We start from the raw sequence: 20579 nt of genomic DNA, 5'->3' as shown, positions 1-20579 counted from the left end.
TTTAGAAAAAAGATTCAGACCTCTCCTTAGAATCAGATCAGCAGAAACTGCTACCCCTGTAGATGTTACAGAACATACCCCCAGAGTAGTGCAGCTTAAAAATACACTCCATTTCTACATGGTTATACACATTTTGTGTTTAAACACACAGTCGGCTGTATACTCATGTACTTCTGTGTTAAATAAATTATTTGTGGCTAGGCTGGGGTTTCTAAAACATTTGCTACTTGTAAATTAATAGCTATTGCACCAGTTTTGGCACTAAGCATTTTTTATTAATTAATATCACATATTATTAAAGTATTGACCCTCCCTGTCTTCCCCACTAGCCACAGGCTTACAAGCCCAAACAATTACATACACTTAAGAAACAGCCTTCTGAGCCAAGAAGGTGACGAAAGAGAGTGAGAGAAAGAGAGTGGGAGGAACCAGAGGGCAAGAGGGAATGTGGGGAGTAAAAGAGAGCTTGACCCTGTTGTGTCAAGGGGTTTTATTCCCCTTAGATAGAGAAGAGTCACAATACATAGATCTAAGCTAATTGGTTATAACCTCATTAGGTTTCATGGATTGACATGAATTGAGCAGTGGTCTTAGAGAGGGCAAGTTCCTGTATCTAGGTGTGTCTTCCCCTAGCTAAACAAAAGAATCAATCTGCACTCCTTTTGTTTACCTGGACTCATCCCAGGCAGGTGTCTGAGGTGAAGGGGAGAGAGGAGATAAAACTAATATCTAGATTTCTCCTATAAATCCATTATTAATATTTTTCTCACACTTACAAACACATCTACAAACAGTACAGCAATCAAAGTTGGATTTTAGGGACACCAAAGGCTCTCCTCTCAGACCTCTCACTGGCTTAATCACCATCATCCTCATGTCTCACTCTTATTTTTGTACAGGATCTCTCACAGGGAGGCCTTCTCAATGGCAGGGTGTCAGTTTGAACCTATGATGAATCAAGCCATGCCTGCATGTGAACAGAAGAGGGCTAGACTTCTCTCCCCTCCCATAAGCACATACCCTGCCTAATAGCTTGCAGGCATTTTTACAGGGGGCTTCTGGAGCACAACATCCCTGTTTTTTAGTGTCAGGACCAAGAGAGGAGCATTACTAAGGGGCCCCAGAGGAGGGGAAGAGAGCATCATTGTCATAAGTCCATAGGCTCCTAGCTTTAAAGCTGAAAAAGACCTTTGTAACGATTGGAATGATGCCACCTGCTGGAGACTTACTGTAGAAGAGTTCCACCCATGAAGCGAAGGTCTTTGAGGGCAAGACCAGGAGTCTTTTCTTTGGCATCAGGAAGTGACGTTGGGTAGTGGGAGGAAGAAGGAAGAGAGTAGCGCTCTGTCTGACTCTCTTTCCTTTGGACTCTGGTGGACAGCAGAGTTAGAAATGTGCTCTCCCTTTAATAGATAGGAATCTAGGCCTTTCTCTCTCTCTTTACCAAATTCTTATTCTCCTTAATAAATGCTTAAAAGTCTAACTCTTGGGCGGCTAGATAGCACAGTGGATAAAGCACTAACCCTGGATTCAGGAGTATCTGAGTTCAAATCCGGCCTCAGACACTTGACACTTACTAGCTGTGTGACCCTGGGCAAGTCACTTAACCCCCATTGCCCCACAAAAAAAAAAGAGCATGTCAAAAAGAATTAATTGTTGGGGCAGCTAGATGGCACAGTGGTAAAGCACCGGCCCTGGATTCAGGAGTACCTGAGTTCAAATCTGGCCTCAGACACTTGACACTTACTAGCTGTGTGACCCTGGGCAAGTCACTTAACCCTCATTGCCCTGCAAAAAAATAAAATAAAATAAAAAGTCTAACTCTTGTTAAAGCTTATAATTTATTGGCGACCACTCATTGGATATTTTAGACAGACTAGCTAGAATTTTAGCCCTTAACACCTTAGAGGTCATCAAGTCTAAGTCATTGTAAAGATGAAAACATTGAAAAAATTGAGTCCCACAGAGGATATATGACTTGTCCAAGGCCACAAAGGTAGTAAGTGACAGTAATAAGATTCAAACTACAGGATTAAATTTTTCTCACTGAATAACAGTGTCTGTCCAATTTTTTTTTTTCAGGGCCATGAGGGTTAAGTGACTTTCCCATGGTCACACAGCTAGTAAATGTCAAGTGACTGAGGCCAGATTTGAGCTCAGGTCCTCCTGAATCCAGAGCCAGTGCTTTATCTACTGCCCCACCTAACTGCCCATCTGTCCAATTTTGAAAATATGCAGGACTCCTTTCACAGGCTCTACACACACACACACACACACACACACACACCCTCCAACTTTTCCCAACTGTAATTCAGTCTTCCTTTTGTTTTATTATATTTTCTTGGTCTCTGGTTTCCTCATTGAAAATCATAATATTCATTTTTGATATTTAGATAAAAAACTTTAAATGTTGCTTGTATATAAAACAGGAATAAAAAAGTTCGGTAGGGACTATAAGGAATTAATTGTGACTTGGGGTTTTCATAAACCTATCATTGTTTCATTATGGGCAGACTAAAAAAATGTAAGCTTGAAAAGCCTAAGAGAAGATGGGTGTGTACTTTGGGAGATAATTGAACAAAGAACAGGCACTCTGACCACAGGGAACATTTATTGAAACTAAGTAACTAGCTTCCCCATGCCCACATGGGCCTGGCCAGATTATAAAGGGGACAGCCCATGTGGGTGTGCTGAGAAAGACATTGTGAGAACGAGGGCAGCCCCACCCTGAGGAGAAAGCATGTGACTAGCATCTAGAAGTTACATCTATTCATAGAAATGCCTGTAAGTCATGTCAACCAATTCTATCAGCCAATTAGGTTGGAGCTGTGTGTGGGGACTATGCCTGGGTGGACCCAAGGAGAGCTTCTGCTTCAGAGAACAGGGGATCTGTCCTTTCCATTGGCAGTTGCAATAGAAGCAGCTGCAGGTGTAGGGAGCTAGGGTCTTTCTTTCTCCACCTGTTCCTTTTACTAACCGTTCTTATACTTTAATAAATGCTTAATGTGCCAAAGACTGGTGCTATGAGTTTCTAATTTAAGGTGACCATAAATTAGATTTTTAGACATCTCAATTAGATTTTTAGACATCACAGTGGCTTTCTGAGAGGGTAGAGGAAGAATACTGGGATAAATTCTGGTGGAAAAACAACAAAACAAAGGTAAATAAAACATTATTTAAAGAAAGTTACCATCCTTGTAAATGGTATGATTGCATTTTTTTCTATGTATCTGAAAATGCTTTAAAATATACATGGTTATTGAAATCTTTGCCAATTCTGCTTACTTGATGGCTAGAATAAAATTGAGAATGAATGGAAGATATGTCTCACGTCAGATGCTTACTAGGTATGTGACCCTAGGCAAGTCACTTAACCCCAATTGCCTTACAGAACATTCTGATGTCATTGCCAGTTGTCCATATATATATCCTGCCACTGGATCCAGATGGCTTTGGAATAGAGAGTGAGGGTGGGGATCTTGCACAATTCTGCTTAGAGAAATCCAATGCAGTATAAGTCAGGACATTACCCCAAAGTCTTGGTCCTCTTTGAAATTAAAGGACAAATGGGGTCAGCTAGGTGGCACAGTAGATGAAGTACTGGCCCTGGAGTCAGGAGACCTGAGTTCAAATCTAGCCTCAGACAGTTGACACTTACTAGTTGTGTGACCTTGGGCAAGTCACTTAACCCCAATTGCCTCAGCAAAAAAAAAGGAACACAAACAAAAAAAAGAAAATAAAGGACAAACAACAACCTCAAAAAGGCTAAAAATAGGGACAGCTAGGTGGCGCAGTGGATAGAGCACTGGCCCTGGATTCAGGAGGACCTGAGTTCAAATCCAGCCTCAGACATTTAACACTTACTAGCTGTGTGACCCTGGGCAAGTCACTTACCCCCAATTGCCTCACTAAAAAAAAAAAGTCTACAAATAACAAGCTGAAAATGAAAGTAAGCCAGGGCTTCTTACTGTAAGGGCTAAATTTAGTATTGGAAGAGTAAATTGGGTGGCTCACCTTAATATTGGGATAAGAAAAGAAACAGCCTCTTTCAAAAACAAAACAGGTTTATTAATGGAAACAAATTTAATAGAGCTAGGATCAATGTATAAATCTCTGGGGCAAAAAGTCCCCAGGCATGCCGAACCTGCCTCCAGACAGCTCTGAAAGGCTAGCTTTGCCTCAAAAACACAAACATACCAACACCTTAATTCTGTAGCTCTAAGGAGAATGCTGTGTAGTCTCTTCTGGCTTTGTCCTGAAGGTCGAACACCAGCATCTCCTCTGTGTCTTCCTTCCATCCTTGTTTCCCTCAGAACACTCTCCTCTCCCTCTAACTGCATCCAACTGTCTCAAACTGTTTCTGCCTCAGGAAGGGGCAGTTCTTAGTCATGCTGAGTCTCCAATTCACTCAGCACACCCACATGGGCTGTCCCCAAATCACAATTCCTTACATTATGCACAGGCATTTGTGGCAATATGAGCAATAATAGTTTTCTCTTTCTTTCTCTGAAGCACTATATTCCAAATTAAACATGTGACTTAAACCCTAGTTAATTGGATTGGCCATCCAAATTGGGTTCATAAAATTGCACAATGATATTTTTTTCCCCTATCCAACACATCTTCCCTCCATTCCTAATCTCACTCTAGCATTCAAGTAAATCGAATTGACATAGATTTGAATGTCCCTCCATATTTTAAAACTTTTTCAAAAACCTGCAGAGAAAAAGCTTAATACAATATTGTTTATAAAAATTGTAGTCTTTCTAAAAATAGTTTTCTTCATTTTGTTGTTCCTATCACCATAATTTCTCTAAGTAACCTTTCCCTTATCTACTCACAGAGACCCATCCCATATAATGATGTTTTAAAGAAAAAATGAATAAAAAAAATGAACAAAACTTAATTAATACCCAATAAAAAGTCTACAGAAAACATGAACCCAGCCATGAACCTCCAACCTATGCAAAGGTATGGGGTAAAATTATCTTCCTATATCTTTCCTTTGGTCCATGTTTTTTCTTTGTAATTTTCTAACATCTATTTTTTTTTAATTGCTTTGGGGCTGTTTGTTTCCTTGAAGTGGGGATAGTAAAAAAAAGCTGTCAGGATGTTTCTGCAAGAGGGCAGAGGGCTACCCCTCTGAGGAGATTTGAAACTGATAGACTCAGTGTGGCTAAATTCCCTTCCATCAAATCCTTCCTTGGTGGATGGGAAAAGCAAGAAAGTAAAAGGGGGGAATACTGAGACCTCCCAACAAGACAAATGATAAACAACACTATTTTCAGGAGTAGTAGTCTACTCTAAAATACATTTTTGTTGATAATGTTAATTTGAATATATGAATCACCTGTGATGGAGGTGCCTTATTATCCAAAAGTCTTTTTTAATGAAACACTGGGTTAATGGGAGCAAAATGTCCTTTAACTGAACTCCAAACTGAACCCAGATAGCTGGCAGATAAAAGACTCTACCTAGTGATTTCTTTTCCCTCAGGATAGTGTGTCACATAAAACTGTTTGTGGTCACCTTAATTCTGTCCCAAGTTTGGGGAAAATTAACTGGGGTTCTTAATATAATTGTTACCTATAAAATAGAAGCTTTAGCACCAGTTTTGGGGCATTAAGTATTTATTAAAGTATAATAAATATTAGTAAAGATAGAACACATTACCCTGAAAGTTAGGAAAGCCTAGCTAGCCTAGAGGAAAGAATAGAGCTCAGCTTGGCCTGCTTCTTCCTCCAAGTCCTCTGCCACCAAGAATGCCTCCCAGAGAGTCTAACTGATAGTAACTGAGTGTGGAAACTTTTTCTGGGTCCTGAGGAGAGGTGGTCCTTACACACTGCTTCAAGCTGTGATTTTTTTTTTGTGAGGCAATTGGGGTTAAGTGCCTTGCCTAGGGTCACACAGCTAGTAAGTGTTAAGTGTCTGAGGCCAGATTTGAACTCATGCCCTACTGAATCCAGGGCCCATGCTCTATCAACTGTGTCACCTAGCTTCCCCCAAGCTGTGATTTTTAAAATCAAAATGTCTTGTTTAAAAAATCTAATGTGTGATCACCTTAAATTAGAAGCTTTAGCACCAGTCTTTGGGCATTAAGCATTTATTAAAGCATACCAGGTATTAGATAAAAAAAGAACATGTGGAGTTAAGAAAAGGCCTACCTAGCTTAGAGTTCCAGCCTGGTCTGGTTCTTCCTCAAGTCTCCCACCATGAGCCTGCTTCAATCATGATCTCTCTCAAATTGAGTGTGGAAACTTTTTAATGGTCTGGAGCAGAGGCAGTCCTTACACACTGCTTCAAGCTGATTGGTAGGCATCATCCAAATCCATTGATTCATCGGACTTTAAGGTGGTCTCAGGTTGAATTCAAAGTCCTTAGCTTCTGAGAATAATACCTCCTTAAAGGCTAGGCAGGTGTGGTTACAGTCTAGTTAACTTGAAGTAGGCTAATCAGTAGTCAATCACTGGCACTTAATTCAATCAGTTTAGATTAATCACCTTTGAATATCTGCCAAATCCCATTATTTTCTCACAAAGCTAATTGGCTAGCATCATGAAAATCTATTGGTTAACTGGACTTGAGGGTGGTCCTGTTTGTGGTCAGAGTTCACATATATATATATATATATATATATATATATATATATATATATATATATATTCAACAGAAATGGTGCCTTGTGACTCAGATTTGATTGGAAATTGGAAATGGAATTCATCCTCCAACACAGGTTGTGGCAAGGCACCTCCAGGAGTTTTCTCCTGAATAACCTTTCCAGGTTCCAAGTCGAACCTGGAACTCTTGCTATTAGTTTGAGTTCTTGTCCCATGAAGAAACTGGAGTGCTCAAAAGAAGATAGCTGTCAGAAGCTATTTCTAAAAGATAGGAATTCCTCAGTTTGGGCATATAAATTATTTCATCTGGCTAATTCTTTTTGTATATCTGTTGCATTGCAAATGGTTAAACATTTTTTTATTTGCACAGATATTGCTTAAATGATTAGAATTGATTAAAGACAATGACAAATTAAATTGTCCTAATGGAGTTCCTGACTGGTCTCAATTAGGTTTAATCAGGAAAAATAATTTATTTGTGTCTGTGTATCTGATATGATGTTTTGTTTCTCTCTGTAATGTGGAGTTGTCTCTTCTGTGTATTTAAGTTTCTGACAAAAATGAATTTTGTGCTTCAATTTAGAAGGAAAGTTGTTTAATTTTTTATTAAAACTACTCCCATGTTGTGGCTAGGTTAAGGAAGCAGGAGAAGGTCAGAAAGAAACTTGGTGCTCTAACAGTATATTGAAAACTAATTAGAAAGCTGAATGTGGCATTAAAATACTAATTTAATTTTTTTTCAACTAGAAAAAAAGTAACGATAGAAAAAGAAAAGGATCATTTCAGTCACTATAGAAAGATAGTTTTACTATAAAAAGGTTCCCTGGATTGTTTTGTTTTTCTTTTTCTTTTTAGCTTAAAGGCACAGCAACAAAGGAAGGGTTTCGTGTCAGCAAGAAAAAACAAAATTATCAAAAAAAAGGTCAGTGAATTTGGGCCATCTAGTTAAGAAATTTTCAGATTCATACAAACTAAAATCAAGTAAAATCTGTTATATACTAACATTTAAAAATCTTTTGTAGTGGAATAGCTTTAAAAACACACAGGAAAATATGAAATTCTTGGGACAAATGGTTATTGGGTGAAATAATACTAAAATGAAATTATCAATTGAGGTTCTATATAATATCATTCGGAAAATAGATGCAGGTGTTATTGAATCAATTCTGGTCTCATTTTAAGTGAATTTTTTTTTTTTTTTTTTTTTTTTAGGCAATGGGGGTTAAGTGACTTGCCCATGGTCACACAGCTAGTAAGTGTCAAGTGTCTGAGGCCGGATTTGAACTCAGGTACTCCTGAATCCAGGGCCGGTGCTTTAACCACTGCACCATCTAGCTGCCCCCTAAGTGAAATTTTAAATGAAATTTATTACTATGATGGCCTATCAGGAAATTTGTATGGTTTAAGCTGTTACCTCAGTTATGTGATTTGTAATATGTAAGGGAAAGTGCCCCAACAGTATAATACTTCATTGCAATAGAGATATTGTCAGAATGTGGATTCTTTGCATTCTTTTTTGGATTATGAATTTAATTGACTGTAATAATGTTTTTTTGTGAAGTGGGCATAGTAAGAACATTTTATAATATCCTCATCTGTATTTTAAGGCCTTAAGATCTAATTACATGCTCACTAAAGTACAGTGATTTGGTTTTGTTAAAAGCCAGAAAAAGAAAAAAAAATCAGTCTCTAACCATTGGGATACTGTCTTACACTTGACTTTAAAACTCTTGTCTTCAGTTTCCAACTAGTAAGGTTAGATAACTTAATCCCATCTAGCCATCTTTTAGGATAAATCTCTAGAAAGATATGAAATCTAATATGATATAAGTATTAGATATGGTAAAAATATCAGTTATTGGTTAATGTGCTTATTATATGGAATATTAAATATCTCTTTGTGCTATCCAAATTGAAAACAGGCCACACCCTGTTAGATTTCAGCCAAATTATTTTTCTGCAGGCCACAAAAGCCTTGGGACAGAAAAAGCCAGCACGTTTTAACTTTAATTTGTTATCTGATAAGTTTCCAATGTAGCTGTCTAAGTACCTTATCCTTAGTAGGTACTCAGGAGACTGGTATGATTAATGCATCCAGTGGGTCCAGTCCCTCTTCATTGTTTCTGAGGAGTGATATACTCAAAAGGATTTCAGAGTTAACTGTTCATTAAAGGAGGTGCTAAGGAGAAAACTGAGAAGGTGACCAAGAACTGAGGGGTGGTGATTGAGGGGGAACAAAGGGTTTTTTCTATTTTGCCACTTCTGAGGATGGAGTTGACACCTTCATTATGTAAATGAGAATGTGGAGGAGAACCCTGGGAGTAAAAGTAGTATAAAAGACCAGTAGTGGCTGAATTTGAGAAGTCTCTGCTCAGAGTCTCCATTCTAGCTACAGCTGTGTTCCTGACCTAGAAGCCTCCTAGCAGCACATCCAAGGTAGGTTTTTGCCTGGGGGGGGATTTTGGGCTTCTTTTTTGAAGATCTGTGAAAACTGAGAGGTATCCTTTTAAAGAAACTTAGAATCAGTAGGCATTTAGGGTTTTCATGAGTGGTTGTAATATTGTCAGAGTTCCATGACCATGGTCAAGTTTCTTGTCCTACCCAAACCTCAATTTCCTAAAATAGGGATGTTAACACCTACAATGTCTTTAATAGCAGAAGCTGTTCATATGAAATAGTTGTGAAGTTAGGTTGGTGATATAATTTAGATTAGGCCCACTCAGAAGGAGAGCATTATCTTGTTTCTGATCCATGATTATGTTGATCTGGACTATCTTGGCTAGGGAGAATGGATGTAACTCATTCCTTCCAGAATTTCTGAGCTAGAAACCAAAAGACAATAGAGTTAACCATCACTGATTGCTTTTCAGTAATAGAATCTACCTCTGCATTCAGCAGGTATCCAGGAAACCAGCAAGAGTTATTTTGCAAATTTACTTTGCTCCAGTGTTAAGTGTAAGGTACTTTGAAGAAACAGACAAGGAGACTTTCTCCCACTTCATTTATCAGTACAAGAAAAGGAGCAAAATTGGGAGCCTTGATGAGAGAAACCCATAGCAGGGGTTTGACAAGGCATGATCTACAATAGGACAAAGGGGCAAGGCCTTCAAACCAAATGATTAGGTACTGAATGCACTTGAACTTCTATTATCCTTGAACTGAATTGAAAGTCTCTGTTCATTCAATTCTTAAAAGTTTTCCCAGCCTCCTCTACTAGGCCTCCTTGTAGTCAAGGAGAAGGCTTTTCTCCATTACAGTTTGGTATCTCCCAGTCCTGCAATATAGTGTTCATGAAGATGGTCTTTGCTTCTTTTCTTCTCTCAGTTGGGTAGATCCAGGCACTTAAGATCCAGTAACTAGATCAGAAACTGGGAAGCTCAGCTGGCAAAAATTCCATATATGTACAAGGGGTCACTTTACCATAAAAGCAAGAGATTTTTTTGTGATACTGATACTTGTGATCAAGAGAAAATCACAGACTTGGACTTTGGGTTTTTTTGTTGTTTTTTTTTAAGTGAGGCAATTGGGGCTAAGTGACTTGCCCAGGGTCACACAGCTAGTAAGTGTTAAGTGTCTGAGGCTGGATTGGAACTCAGGTACTCCTGACTCCAGAGCTGGTGCTCTATCCACTGCGCCACCTAGCTGCCCCTGACTTGGAGTTTTAAGATCAAAAACATTTTGTAAGAAAATAATGGGTTTTGGGATGCCCAGAGGCCCCCTCAAGGGGACAATATTAAGATTGATTAGATTAGCTTTGCTGATTAACTCACTTAGAGTTAACTTAATTAAAATCACACATAGCTGAAAGCTTGGCCCTCAGAGGGTGTGTTCTCTGAACTCTGACCTCAGCACTTCTGTTCATGGATCACCCTCAAGTCCAGTAAACCAAGAGATTTAAAGGATGCTAGCCAATTAGCTTGGAGCTGGATAAAATGTCCAGCTTTCCTTGAGAGTGGGAGGTAGAGAGGCTCTTGGTGGAGGACATGGAGAAAGAAGGAAGCCAGGCTGAGCTCTATCTCTCCTCCAGGCTAGATAATCCTTCTTAATTTTCTAAGCCACGTGTTCTCTCTTTACTAATATTTGATATGCTTAATGTTATATATATATATGCTTAATATTAAATGCTTAATGCCCCAAACTGGTGCTAAAGTTTCTAGTTTATAAGTAGCGATGTATTAGAAAGCCCAGCTAATTTTCCCCAAACTTGGGACAGAAATAAGGTGACCACATATAATTTTAAACACCACAAGGTAGAGATTTTGATGAACAAGAGAGAGATGACTTATTCAATTGCCCAGAGTAAACGGTAGAGCTAGATTCATTCACTTCTAGTTTTTCTGTCTCCAAAAATCTTTTCCAATGAACAACCCTGTGGAAGCAAGAATTCATAGCTAGGCAAAGATTCTACAGATCAAGGTATTCTCCACTGCTGACTTTTTAGGGGTGATAGAAGGAGGAAAGACACTCTAACTTTTTTCATGTTGACCTCTCTCTCAAGTTTCTGATAAAAGGCCTCATTCCTCAAATATAGAGAACTAAGCAAACTTATAAGCATACAAGTCATTCCCCAATTGATAAATTCTCAAAGGATATGAAGAGGCAGTTTCCAAATGAAGAAATTAAAACTATCTATAGACATGAGAAACAATGCTCTAAATCACTATTAGAGAAATGCAAATTAAAACAACTGGTATACTACCTCAAACCTATCAGATTGGCTAATATGACAAAAAAGGGAAATGATAAATGTTGTAAGATGTGGGGAAAATGGAACACTAATGCATAGTTGGTGGAGTTGTTAACTGATCAAACTATTCTGGAGAAAAATTTGGAACTATACCTAAAAGGCTATAAAACTGCATACCCTTTGATACAGCAATACCACTTTAATAATAATAATAATAATTATTATTATTATATAATACACTCTGTATGCCAAAAAGAATGTAAAAAGGGGCAAAGCACTTATGTGCACAAAAAATATTTAGAGCAGCTATTTTTGTGATGGCAAAGAATTAGAAATTGAGAGGATGCCCATCAATTGGGTAATGGCTGAACAACTTGTGGTATATTAATGTAATGGCATATTATTGTGTTATAAGAAATGGTGAGCATGTAGACTTCAGAAAAACCTGGATTTATCTGAACTAATGCTGATTGAAGTGAGCATAACCAAGAGAACACTGTACATAGTAATAGCAACATTTTACAATGATCAACTATGATAGACTTAGCTCTTCTCAGCAATACAGTGCTTCAAGACAATTCCAAAAGACTTATGATAGAAAATGCTATTCACAGGCAGAGAAAGCACTATGGAGTCTGAATGCAGTTGGAGGAATACTATTTTCAATTTTATATTTTGTTTTTGCTCTCGTGGTTTTTCTTTTCTGATTTTTCTTTCACAAAATAAGTAATATGGAAATATGTTTAACATGATTGTACTGTATACACTTTATCAGATTTCTTGCTGTGTTGGGGAGTGGTGAGGGAGGGAGGGAGAAAAAATTGCAACTCAAAATCTTAAAACAATGAATGTTAAACATATTTTACATGTAATTGGGAAAAAATGAAATGTTTAGTGGGGGGAGGGGAGAAATAAAGAACTTAAATAGTTGACAAGCAATAATTGAATTTAGTTCCTTTACACCATGATATTTTTCAGAGTTTTAATAAATTTTAAAACCATTTGGCTGCTCTACCTGCTCCTGACTTTCTCCAATCTCTATTTCTTCCCTTTCGCACTCCAGGTACTAGAAAAAAGGACTACATAGAGGTTGCCTCTACTTTCTCAACCTGGAAGATATGTTTAAGCTAAAACCTACAAAATCTGTGGAAAGAAGTAAACAAGTTTTGGAAATGGGAAGGAAAGAACTGGAAGTACAATTTATACCTTTGGGAGTTAAATATTTGTATTCCACAGTCCATATATATCGGACTGCCAGTGATAATGAAAGGGAACAGAAGTGTAATGATAATACTGATGGTAAAATGAAGGATGAAGCCACCTCTGGCAATGATGACAACCAACATCAGTATGCTGTTGATATCCAGGACAATTCTAAGTACAGTGGTAAGGAGGATGAAGATGGTAACAGCTGGAATGATAATCATGATAATATTGATAGCCATGAAGACAACACCACAGTAGCTATTGATGATTATGGCCAAGATGACAAGGGCTATAACAGTAATAGTGACGGCCATCATGATGATGGCAGCAAGAGTCCAGACGATGATGCTGCCAAAGGTTCCATTTTTTATGAAATCGATATTGATGATGAGAACCATGATGTTGCCTGCAACATTGTTGGGAACAGGACTGATCACAAGGGTGAAGAAAAAACTGGGAATGCTCACAGCTTTCCTGGTAATGGAAATAATGACAATAATGCTAGGAATGGTGAGAGGCATGGAAATAATAACAAAAAACATTGCATGGCAATGCTAACCTTTATGATGCTGACAATATTGATAGTGATGGCAATAATGATAATAGTCATTCTGACAAAGCAAGCTGAAAAAATAGCAATACAAATTCTATTAACAGTGATAATTATGGCATTGATGACAATGCTAATACCACTAGCAATGCTGGTAGCCATGACTTGGAAATGGCTATTTCCCAATGATGACAACAATGGCACAGACATGAAATAGACACAGAACTAAATTCACTTATGGAAATGGTGATAGAGACATGAAGACATTTGTATAGATTGATCTTTCAAATTGTTTAATTATGTATGTTAATGAAAATGTAAAGAACTGATTAAATATTGTTTAAAAAAACATTTCCGATCAAAGGGAACAATCAGCTTCAATAGGTAATTCAGTTTTCTTTAGAATACAAAAGGTTTGATTTATTTTCTCACACCCTAATTTACATCTTAGAATTACATTCTGGGGGAGCAAGTTGGGGGAAGAGAAGATAGCTGGGGCAGCTGAGGCTACAGACTGCATCATGGAGGTGTCCTGCGCACAGCCTGAGAGCAGCGAGAAGCCCAATGTAGAAGACATGATGTCCAAGGATTATTACTTCGACTCCTATGCCCACTTTGGCATCCACGAGGAGATGCTCAAGGACGAGGTACGGACGCTCACTTACCATAATTCCATGTACTCTAACCGGCACTTGTTCAAGGACAAGGTGGTGCTAGACGTGGGCTCAGGCATTGGCATCCTCTGCATGTTTGCTGCCAAGGCCGGGGCCCGGAAGGTCATTGGGATCGAGTGCTCCAGCATCTCCGACTATGCCATCAAGATCATCAAGGCCAACAAACTTGATCATGTGGTGACCATCAAAGGGAAGGTGGAAGAGGTGGAGCTCCCTGTGGATAAGGTAGATGTGATCATCAGTGAGTGGATGGGTTACTGCCTCTTCTATGAATCCATGCTCAACACTGTCCTCCATCCCCAAGACAAGTGGCTGGCCCCTGATGGGCTCATCTTCCCTGACCAGGCCACACTGTATGTGACTGCCATTGAGGACCAACAACACAAGGACTACAAGATTCACTGGTGGGAGAACATCTATGGCTTTGATATGTCCTGTATCAAGGACATAGCCATCAAGGAGCCTGTCGTCGACATGGTGGACCCCAAGCAGCTGGTGACCAATGCCTGCCTCATCAAGGAGGTGGGCATCTACACAGTGTGCATGGATGACCTTACCTTCTCTTCCCTCTTCTGTGTGCAAGTGAAGAGGAATGACTAAGTCTATGCCCTGGTCGCCTACTTCAACATCGAGTTCACCCAGTGCCACAAGCACACGGGCTTCCCCACAAGCCCCGAGTCCCCTTAACACACACTGGAAGCAAACTGTCTTCTACATGGAGGATTACCTCACAGTGAAGACAGATGAGGAGATCTTTGGCACCATTTGCATGCGGCCCAACACCAAGAACAATCGAGACCTTGACTTCACCATCAACCTGGACTTCGAAGGGGAATTGTGAGCTCTTCTGCTCCACTGACTACCGGATGCACTGAGCTGGCCCCGGCCTGTTCTCGTGGACCCCTGCCCTAGCCAGCTGGCCCACCCGACCCCAGGAGCCAGCCCCTTCCCAGGGAGCTCCAGTCCCTTTGCTGTACTCTGTCCTCCACCCCCACCCCCACCCCCTGCTCTCCCTCCCATGGGTGAGTGAGGAGCCCAGGGGCGACATCATGACTATGTTTCATAATTTATGTTTTTATATGGTTGCATTCATGATAATAAACCACCAGCTGGGAAAAAAAAAAGAATTACATTCTTATTTCAAGACCTTTGGTTGTTGCTAATGCTAAGTTAAAATGGAAGCAAAGTGTGTGTATTTTATTGACATGGCCAACAGAAAGTCCATAAATATAAAGAAAAGTTCACTGAGCTGTCTGTGTCCCACTCTTACTTGTTATTTCCTTTCTGTGTTTACCAGTCAAAAGTAGTTTTCTTTTAAACATGAATTAACATTCTGAAATCTAAGACATTTGACTTTTAAAATCTACAATGCAAAATGATTAAGCTTCCTTCCTTCTGCCCTGTCCTTCTACCCCTTTCAAGGCTCAGTAAAATTGGTCTTTTCCACCCCTGCTATGCTTGCTGACCCAACTGAGGGGGAATAGGTAATGGGCCAGGTTAGGCCAGGACATCAGTTCCCTCCCTTAGTTCAATGGTCACTGACAAGAACTTAGATGAAGCTTCCATTGGAAGTAGGGGACATAGCCCCACAGTTACTCTCTATATTCTCTAGAGTCTGGGCAGAAAGGTGTAAGGGCCAAATTTTAATTGGGTGGCTCACTGTAATATTGAGGTTCAGAAAATATTGAGAGACCACTAGTTCCAAAGTTTCCTCCCTTCCAAACTGACTATTTTTAGTTATTTCTCCCAGACTAATAAGAAAAGAGATTAACAGCCTCTTTTCTACAAACAAACCAGGTTGTATTAAAGGGAACAAAATTTGCAACACAGGTGAAGTTAATGAAGCCAGGGACAACAAGGAAGGAAACAGGGGAAGAGAAACAAATGAGCTCCCTAGCTCTAGCAAAGACTGACTCAAACCCCAAACTTGCTTGCTGCTCAGCTAGCTCAAAGAGCTGGCCTCGATTCCATTCACCACCACCTGGGGTCTGTAGTTTTTCAATGGGAGTGTAAAGAATTAATTGTTATTTGAGTTATAATGATAGTGGTATAGTAAAGTTCTAATTTAGTTGTAATGCTTCCAGTAATATTGTATATGTGCTCAGTGGGAAAGATAAACTCTCCCATACCATTGTTCCAAAGATTTTTTACTGTGTTTGTGAGGAGGATACCAGCAATGCCATGAATAAGTATTGAGCAGGCCAACAGTTTAAATTGGGACAATATGCTGTCCCAAAATATGCCAACTAGAATATACAAGGGGGGAGCCAAATATTCAATCATGGTACAGTTCAAAATGAACCAGCTTTTCTCTGACCAGCAAGATAAACGCTAAGGTTTTTTTAAGAGCAAGGGAGATTGCCTAAGGGGGCAGTAGGGGAGGGGCAAGAAGGTCCCCCAGGTTAGTCGACTCATGGCCAAATAAGGGGGAAGTGGGGGCGGGGGGGGGGGTGTTAAAGAAATTCACTAAGTTAATCAACTTGTAGTTGAATGGCCAAAAACTGTGAGGACCAATTTTTAATTGGGGAGTGCTAGCTAAGCGGCTTGCCACAATATTGGGGCAAGGAAGGAGACCAGCAGCCTCCCTCAAAACAGAACAAGATTTATTTTAACAAGAATGAACTTAAAAAAAAAAAACACAAACAGGATCAGTAGGATCAAGGGAAAGGAAATAAAATGGGGAAAGGGAAATTATAATACCTGAAAAAATACCACCACCCAGGAATCAGCTGAAAATAAGCAGCAGAACGCCTGTCGCTTTCCAGCTTCCACCTAGAATGCCCAATTCTCCCCCAAACCTAGAAACACCCCACACAGCCCCAGCCAATGGGATGGCTGCTCTGACAGTCACATGACTGCCCTCACTAGGCTTCCAATCATTATAATTTTGCCAGGCCCATGTAGGCATAGGGGAGTGGTGATGATGTGAGATGCCAGAGCCCTGGGAAGGGCTACAACCAGTGGGTGGAGCACCTCGAGGTCTGCGGAGCCCCAGTGCGCGTGGAGGCATAAAAACCTCAAATAACAATTCTTTACAGGAGTCAGCTGTGAAGTCTCTCTCAGCTCACTCCAAAGCTCTCTCCCACGGCTCCTGTCTCCCCCCTTTTTGCCTCTCCCACAGGAAGGAGAGGTTCTTAGCTATGCTGAGTCTCCAATTGGTTGAACATACCTACTGGCTGTCCCCATTATAATTTGGCCAGGTCCATGTGGGTGTGGAGAACTACTAGAGGTGACTTAGATACTTAGTTGTTCTTTTTTATAATCCCTTCAAGTATTCACACATCTCTTAGGCTTTTTCAAGATTACATATTTTCAGTCTGATCATAAGGAAGCAAAGAGGGGTTATGGAAACCCCAAATCACAATTAATTTCTTACAAAGGGAAGGGAATAGGGGCATCTAGGTGGTACAGTGAATAGAGCACTGGTCCTGGAGTCAAGAGGAACTGAGTTCAAATCTGATCTCAGACACTTGACACTTACTAGTTTTGCTGTGTTGCCCTGGACAAGTCACTTAACCCCAATTGCCTCACCAAATTAATTAATTAATAAACAACAAAAACAAAGGGAAGGGAATAAACATTTATTTAGCATATACTCCAAGCCAGGAAGTATAAGCACTCAATAGTCAACTACAAAATAACTGAAGCTCACCTTTTCTCTCTTTCCAGTCCAATGAGTTGCCTGGCCCTGAGCAGATATCACTGGAGCCTCCAAATTTCCCACCTACAGATTGGCCATTCCCTCTACCTTAGGATCCTTCATAAATCCATTTCCCAGTCCCCTCTGGTGGAACTCTAGCACTTGCTTCCTGGCACCCTAAGACCTATATTAAATACCTCAGTTTTACTACATTTGCTCTTTTCTCTTGGATTCAGTTTCAAACACTTTAAAACTATGACCTCATTTGATCATCATAACAATCTTCTAAAAATGAGTTGTTATTATTCTTATTTGAAAATTGAGAAAAATGAGGCAAAGAGAAGTTAAATGATTTGTACTGAGCCACAGAGCAAGGGAGCTCTCTTCAATGCAAAGAAGATGGGATGCTGCCTTGGTCCAAGTCCCTTGTCCTTTTGCTTAAGAAACTGGTGTGGTTACTTGATCTGAGATGTAAACTGTCTTTGTTCCTGAGGAGTGAAAACTTTGATGTTGTCCACAAGATTTCAGAGTCAAATGATAAAGGAAGTGCTAAGTAGAGAGCTGAGAGGGTAACCAAGTACTGAGAGGTGGTGATTGGTGAGGGGGAACAAAGGGCTTATTTCTATTTTGCCACAGAGAAGGATAAAATTCACACCTTCATTATGTAAATGAGAAAGGGAAGAACCCTGGGAAGCAAAGTATGAAGGGCCATGAGTGGCTCAGTTTGAGAAATCTGTTCAGAATCTCTATGTCTTTCTGACCTCCTAGCACCAAGTCAAGACTAAGTGAATCTGCTCAGTCTTTAGCTGTTACCCTACCTCTTCCCAATCTAGGCAGGAGACAAACTCTGCTTCAGCTAGTGGGGGTGATATTTCCCAACAAGCAACTGAGTTAGCTATGGCTATGATGGAAGCTGGTGGTACCAAGAATGCTGCAGTAATGCCCAGAAAGGCCCCTACTGTGCCTAAATCCCAGTGGCATCCACTGTCGAAACTATAGAGTCGGGGGCATCTAGGTGGAACAGTAGATAAAGCACCGGCCCTGGACTCAAGAGGATCTGAGTTCAAATCCAGCCTCAGACACTTGACACTTACTAGCTGTGTGACCCTAGGCAAGTCACTTAACCCTCATTGCCCGGCAAAAAAAAAAAAAAGAAAAAGAAACTATAGAGTCATCAGTGGACATCTAGGATGGGTCTGATGTCTTGCAGTAGAACCTGGGAATCAGTGTTTTGTGACAGGTTCTGCTGATAGGACTCTAAAGATCTGGTACCTGGCTAGTGGCAAATTAAAACTCACTGACTGGACATATCAGTACTCCAGGAGAGGTGACAGTAAGTAGAAGGAAGTCCAATCCTCTTCTCCTGTGGTGAAAATAAGCAGGTGAAGTGCTGGCATCTGGAATACAATAATAAGGTTATCAGATATTATCATGGACATCTAAGTGCAGTCTATGGTTTGGATTTGCACCCAACACTTGATGTGCTGGTGACTTGTAGTAGGGATTCAACTGCAAGGATATGGGATGTGAGGAAACAGGCCAATGCACACACACTGGTGGGGCACTCAGATGCAGTGGCTGCAGAGAAGTGTCAAGGTGCAGAACCCCAGATCATTACAGGAAGATGTGACACAAACTATAAGATTCTGGGACTTAGTGGCTGGAACATCACAGGTCACATTGACACATCACAAAAAGTCTGTGAGAGCAATGGCTTTGCATCCAAGACATTACACCTTTGTATCTGGTTCTCCAGATCATATTAAACAGTGGAAATTCCCTGAGGGAAACTTTCTTCAAGACCTCTCTGGTCATAACGGTATTATTAATACACTGGCTGTGAATTCAGATGGAGTGCTGCTATGTGGAGCAGATGATGGCACTATGCATTTTTAGGACTGGAGGACTGCATATACTTTCCAAAGAGTGCATGCAGCTGTGCAGCCTGGGTCTTTGGATAGTGAACCAGGAATATTTGCATGTGCCTTTTTGTTTTTTAGTGAGGCATTTGGGGTTAAGTGACTTGCCTAGGGTCACACAGCCAGTAAGTGTTAAGTGTCTGAGGCCGAATTTGAACTCAGGTACTCCTGACTCCAGGGCCAGTGCTCTATCCACTGCGCCACCTAGCTGCCCCTGCATGTGCTTTTGACCAGTCTGGAATTTGATTACTCACTGCAAAAGTTGACAAGACCATTAAGGTGTACAGAGAAGATGAGTCATGGCAGCTCAGGGATGAAGTCAGTTGGAAACCAGAAACAATCAACGGAAGATCTTAAAGTGGCAATTTGTACATATCTTTTCAGTGTTTTAGTTTGATTTTGCAAATGCATTCTGTCACATTGTACTCTATATAGGACTATGAAGCTGAAGCTCAGCAGAAGTTATTACCACTTCATCACATTTCACAATAAAATCCTTTTTTCTTAAAAAGAACAAAATTAGGGGCAGCTAGGTGGTGCAGTAGATAAAGCACAGGCCCTGGATTCAGGAGGATCTGAGTTCAAATCTGGCCTCAGACACTTGACACTAGCTGTGGCAAGTCACTTAACCCTCATTGCCCTGCCCCAAATAAATAGATAGATAGATAGATAGATAGATAGATAGATAGATAGATAGATAGATAGATAGATAGATAGATAGATAGATGAGAAGCCATTACAAACCTATTCCTTTACAGAGGTGGGAGGGCAATTGGTGTGAGACTGAATAGTTTTGCAGTTATTTTCAATGTGTTGATCAGTCTGGCTGATTTCTTTTTCCATTTCCCATTTTTTTCCTTCATAAATAAAATGAACACCCATGGAATCTCCAGTCCTAATAATTTATGACAATGACTTTTCCATTATTCCCCCTGAGTATCAATGAGAATGAATTAATTATCTTTCAGAAGTATACTTCATTTGAAGAAAACTTTATATATTAATAAAAAACAGCCTTATGTAACACACAAATTAAATAATCATTTAGATTGCAAAAGGATTCTCGTTATATATTACTTAATCCCACTTATAAAATTATTGGTGTGACAGAAATCCAATTTCCTTCCATTCAGCTTTTCAAGAATACTTTCATTGTTTCACAAGAAATTCAGGTGTGTTAAAGTAATTCACCTATATTCTCTTTCTTATTAGAGACTAACTTCTCATGACTCTTAACTGCCTTGCCCCAACACTCATTACTTAGAGACAACCCTTTTCCCTCCAAC

General features: G+C 39.9%; 1 protein-coding gene and 1 pseudogene across 1 annotated transcript; both read left to right on the top strand.

Annotated features, from left to right (window-relative positions):
* The first annotated feature begins 12422 nt into the window (after positions 1–12422).
* On the top strand, positions 12423–14609 carry LOC122748038 (protein arginine N-methyltransferase 1-like). The gene is given in 4 exon segments (XM_043993772.1): positions 12423–13027; positions 13512–14418; positions 14420–14568; positions 14570–14609. Coding segments are annotated over 4 exon segments (1701 nt in total).
* A 2055-nt stretch (positions 14610–16664) lies between these two features.
* LOC122748036 lies at positions 16665–19650 on the top strand (annotated as a pseudogene).
* Positions 19651–20579: the final 929 nt, after the last annotated feature.

The sequence above is a fragment of the Dromiciops gliroides genome, chromosome 3, assembly GCF_019393635.1.
Source record: "Dromiciops gliroides isolate mDroGli1 chromosome 3, mDroGli1.pri, whole genome shotgun sequence".
In the NCBI taxonomy this organism is placed as follows: domain Eukaryota; kingdom Metazoa; phylum Chordata; class Mammalia; order Microbiotheria; family Microbiotheriidae; genus Dromiciops; species Dromiciops gliroides.
The sequence above is the reverse complement of the archived record's forward strand: the minus strand, read 5'-3'. Positions and strand labels throughout refer to the sequence as shown.